The sequence below is a fragment of the Clytia hemisphaerica genome, unplaced genomic scaffold (genome assembly GCF_902728285.1).
Source record: "Clytia hemisphaerica strain Z4C2 unplaced genomic scaffold, Clytia hemisphaerica genome assembly, whole genome shotgun sequence".
Classification (NCBI taxonomy): domain Eukaryota; kingdom Metazoa; phylum Cnidaria; class Hydrozoa; order Leptothecata; family Clytiidae; genus Clytia; species Clytia hemisphaerica.
Window position 1 is genome coordinate 139,044 of NW_027103602.1, and position 5,234 is coordinate 144,277.

General features: G+C 35.6%; 1 protein-coding gene across 1 annotated transcript in view; it reads left to right on the forward strand.

The window, feature by feature from the left end:
- The first annotated feature begins 2,581 nt into the window (after positions 1 to 2,581).
- The window catches only part of LOC136802030 (catenin alpha-2-like), a 13,362-nt gene continuing 10,709 nt past the window's right edge, over positions 2,582 to 5,234 (forward strand). The window contains exon 1 of the mRNA XM_067058727.1: positions 2,582 to 2,832. Coding sequence (XP_066914828.1) covers positions 2,704 to 2,832 — 129 coding nt within the window. The 5' untranslated portion in view covers positions 2,582 to 2,703. The remainder of the gene's footprint in view (positions 2,833 to 5,234) is intronic.

Consider the following 5,234-nt stretch of genomic DNA (forward strand, 5'->3'; position numbering starts at 1 on the left):
AGGTTTTTTTAAATTTAACTTTTCTTTTCGAGACTGCTTTCGACGAGGGCAAATTTTTGATATTATGCTCCTAATGAAGTGTAGAATTGACAAGAAAAAATCTCCTGCAGTTTTCGAGTGAATCGATTTTTAGTTAATCAATAGAACTTATCAAAAGCCCCCCCCCCCTTAACGTTTTTTTCAGGTCTGAAATCGCTATCGGAGGCTACCAACAAGGTGAAATAGATAAAGAAAATGGGCTTATTGTTAAGTTTCGATCAGCTGGGCCGAGAAATGGCATGTTGAAGGCGAAAATGGCGTTTTCCGATGACGTCAGCATTTTACTGGGAGCATTTTTTAGGAAAAATCTTTCTCACAGCTGGCGGCTGGATAGCTCTAATTAATTGGTATTGTTTGTTAACTTTCGATGTCTAGATCTCGACAGATATTTTGGTTTAAGTATTGAAAATTATTGATAATTTCAGCTGAGTCAGCAGTTTTTCAGTATATATACACCTTAGATATGAATTATCTCGAGATCTAGACACTAAAACATAACAAACCATACCATTTTTAAACCCGGGGGTGTTTTGAAAAAAAACTAAAAAAAGTTTTCAAAAAAAGAAAAAAAGTTGTTAAAAAAAGAAAAAAAGTCCGCAAAAAAAGAAAAAAAGTCCGCAAAAAAAGAAAAAAAGTTGGCCAAAAATGAAAAAAAGTCAGCAAAAAAAAAAAAAAAAAAAAAAGAAAAAAAAGAGAAAAAAAGAAAAAAAAAAAAAAAAAAAAAAAGTCTTCAAAAAAAAAACAAAAAGAAAAAAAAAAAAAAAGAGGCAAAAAAAGAAAAAAGTTCAAAAAAAGAAAAAAAAAAAAAGTGTCGGAAAAAAAGAAAAAAAAGAAAAAAAAAAAAAATGGTCTTCAAATCAAAAAAAGAAAAAAGTCGGCAAAAAAAAAAAAAAAAGAAAAAAAAAAAGAAAAAAAAAATCAGCAAAAAAAAAAGAAAAAATGTCGGCAAAAAAAGAAAAAAAGTCGACAAAAAAGAAAGTTTGGATGTCCCTTCTCGGCTTCCGTAGTTGGGAACCCTGCCGCAATGAAAATTTTACCAGAATTTCGTCGTTACCTTAGTGGAAAAATACACTACAATTTCAGCCCCACTGAGAAATGGACTTTGATTTCATGCCCTGGTGTTATATTTAATCATAAAAAGGTGATAAAATAGACTTTTACGAGGTTGAGCCTTTATATAAGTGTGTGGAGTCGGCGGATGAGAGGTATATGCAGACTGATTTTTGCTGAAAAGGTGACCCTTAGGTTGGAGAAACTTTTTTGAAAAATTTTCTTCGATTTTTGATTAGTTCCCGCCAAAATAAGTTCCCTTAAAGGTTTTCTTTTTACATAAGTGTTTCCGTTTCATATCAGACACATATTTCATATCAGTGTCTTGCTATTGTTATATTATGCTGATATAAGCAAACAATATTTTTCTTTTCCTCTTTCTGACCAATCTTGCACCACATCCGTGTCAATATAGGCTGCACGCATTCCCAGAATTTATTGGTCCAGCGCGCAGCAGAATGGACCTTTAAAAAGCAACTGATCGAAAAGATTTTGTCTTTGTCGGGGCCTGTGCGCACAATAAATTAACAAGTCCAAGCTAAACCAACCGCCGATCTAGAATTTTTGCCCTGCCTACCCGCGCGATGTTTGACCTATGTTTTGGATTGAATTGGTAGTAGAGTCAAATTTCCCGGTTACGTTAGATTAAAGTGTTGTTTCAGGTAGGGTCAGGTAGGGTTAGGGTTGGGGATGGGAGTTAACCCCTGGTTAGGGTTTTAGCCCCCGGGTAGAGTTTTGGGTAAATACCATGTTTATAAGGAACCTTGAACTCCTTAATGTAGTTGTGACTCGATGGCCGAGTGGTTAAGGCGCTGGCGTTCTATACATAGGTACTTTGTATTGTATATAGTAGGTTCGAATCCCATCAGCGGCAAAAGTTTCGAAATCTCGGGAAATGCATCAAAAACTTTCAAAAAGTGTCAAAGAATAGAAGCTCAGAGTGGAGGATGGGAAGGAAATTTTTTTGCATCACTTAAGGAAAACCAGTACGAACGACATTCGGTTATTTGTCACGTCAGCTGGACCGTCACACCGCTCCGGCTTCTTGTTTTGTTATATGATATGCTATATCAAATCATATCAAAGGGGATGCGTGCAGCCTATGTCAATCCAATGTTAAAAAGCTTGTGAATTAAAATTGATGAGCAAGCAAACGATATCACTCTTATTTAAAAACAAACCTTGGAAGTAGCTTCTTTCAGTCCTTCAGTCAGGGATTTAAACCCTCAATGCGTATATATTCGTGTTTATATGCCATTGGTGAAAATATCCTGAGGGTATCCGGACCATTAACAATGTCTGGTAGTATCAAAAAGCGGAAATCCTCTATTTGTGCCGGAAACGAATAAGATTTGTTGTTGCTTGGTTTCACTCACTAATAAAAAGTTCTATAAACCGCAGATATTGGATTTAAAAGCATCATGTGACCATTGCTGCTAAAACAAAATAATTTTTTTGTCAGAAATCGAAAGTGACCTTAGTTTAAATAAAAGCAAGATGTCTGCTGTGTGCTGCTGATTTTTATCTTGATCAAAAGTCAAGCGTCTCTACATTTTCCCAGGTGTTTCTTACCTAAACTTTTTATGTTAACCGATTGTACAAAGTAATAAAGTTATGGCACTGAACAGCCCTAAAGAAAACAATGAAAGTGCAATAAATTCTTTGAACCTAGCATGGGATCCTAAAACCATTGAAATCCGAACAAGATCTGTTGAAAAGGCCCTGGAGCCACTCATCATACAGGTATCTATATTTTTTTATCAATTTGCTTCAATGAGCTTTAATGAAATTAAGTTCCTAAGCCAGGCGGTAGGACTGTGAGATAGGGTACTGTCAACTGCTCTAATAATAAACTTGGGCGGGCGGCAATCTAAAATATGTTCCGTTCCCGCGTCGCCCGACCGACTCACCTTCAAAACATAAATCCCGAGTCAGACAAGTCAGAAAATTGTCGGAAAGAGTTTTTGATAGCCAAGCACTTCTTTGAATCCTCATTCGCTATGAGTTTTGTTTACTTAACCCACATTGAGTCCTGTTTGAGTTTTTTCATGTACCCTTATTGAAATTTTCAATTCGAAATTCGGCGACGCGGTAGGGCCAAAACCCCTAGGGCCGAAAATAAGGTACACTTTTAAGGTTCACACATGCGCGCGCACATTTAATTTGGCAAATCAAAGATGGCGGCAAGAGATTTTGTTAATTGCCGACCGACTTGATTCTTCAGAGGATTTACTAGATTTAAAAAACCCGACAAAATTTACTACCGACCGACCGTTTTATGACGCGAACAGAACATATTTTAGATTGTCGCCTTGGGACAAAAAAATATCTGACAAAACATGGGACGGCAGTTTGGCCACCATTTCACCGAACCTCCGAAGTCATAGACCTTTTTTCAAAGAGGCCACCCTGTTGAATAATTATGTAGTCCAGCAGAAAAACAATGATACACCCATGCATAATTATTACAATATGCATGAACAGTAATTATGCATTGCTGTATCATTGTTTGTATGGCTGGACTACCGTGAGAGGTCCTAAAGCCGACAGCCCCGCCTAAAGCCGATGGGGTCTTTCAAAGATACAAACTAAAATAAAAACAAACCTTTCGCTGTGACGCAACGAAGATACCAAAGTGTCAACTAAACTGAGAGATTTGATACATTGAACCAATTGAACCAAATAACAATGATTGCTTCTTATAACAAAACATATTTTTTTATAGACCTTTTCGCCTTTCCATCCGCCATATTGAATTGTATGCAAAAATTATGGTGGCCGAATTGCCGTGGTGAAATTCCCTTAGAAAGTATGCAAAACATATGCAAAAAGAAAGTATGAATTAAAAACTTACATGCATAATTGGCATTATATTAAAGTGTAATCTTGTAGAAGAAAGATTAAATTTGCTTCTCTTGAAAACTAAAAACAATTATATTCACTCATCTCTTAGAACAAGCACTTCAAAAAACCATAACATTAGACAGAAACTCAAACTGAAAAATCACCCGCGAAGGTAAAAAACAATCCTTATTCGGCTGACGGCAAATTATTCTCCTGGGAATAGAGCCGCCAAATGATCAAATCAAAACATTGAGAAAGTGTGACGTCATAATTACTGCTTTCAGTTTGCGTGTTTTGAAAGTTTGATGTGTGTACTCCGTCTTCGTGGAATCAAGCCTGGTTTCTATTACTTTACACTGGCACTTGGCTTGATTGCGGGGCTAGGACTTTGTGTAAGGATACATATAGACGACGTATATTACATTATATTATATATTACATGATAAGAATACAAATAGACAACGTATGTTACAATTATTATGTATTACATGACACCTTGCTCCTATTCTAGATAGATAATATATGTCGTCAAAGAGTACACTTAAATGAAGAGCTGTCCGATTGCGGGCCTTCCGTAAATAAACATCTGGACTTATAGGTGGTAAAGAGGGCGTTGATAGTTGCCGCCTCATTGATTCGATGTTTGTTATTCAAATTAGTACCACCGCATCTGCCCTTTTTTCAACTTCGCGCCAATTTTATAATTTAGTCTGTTTGTTTCTTGATGGAAACCAGTCCAAGTTGTTTCGTATTTTTCCCGCACAAGTCACTTTTATTACAAAACTGTTATCGTTTTAAACATGAGCAACTGATCCAGAATAAAAGGTAATTATTTTTACAACTCGCATTAATTAATTGACATCTTGACATTGTAGCTATCTTGTTAGATGTTTTGTTTCGAGAGTTTATCGTTCAACTTGGAGAGGGAATGTTTGTAAACATAGAAGTTTTTTTCATAAAGACATGTTCATAAAACATAGGGCGAAAGTACACGTTGAAAAATGGCTTTTTAATTTGTTACTGATTTATCTCTCATTCTTTTCAAGACAAAAGACTTTGGTTTTTCAATTGTAAATAGATGATATTTTGTAACTGTCCAGGTTAGATGTCTAAATAATAAGCGAGGCTTAAGATATTAGCTCCCAAAGTCAGGCAAGAAAAATGATAAAAAATGTAACAACTGGAAATTTTCCCAAAATGATAAATACATAATATCTCTGGAAGTAATGCATATTTTACTATGAAACTTTCACAGATGATAAAAATGTAACTCAGGAGTGTTTCTAGCTTTTCAAAATTGC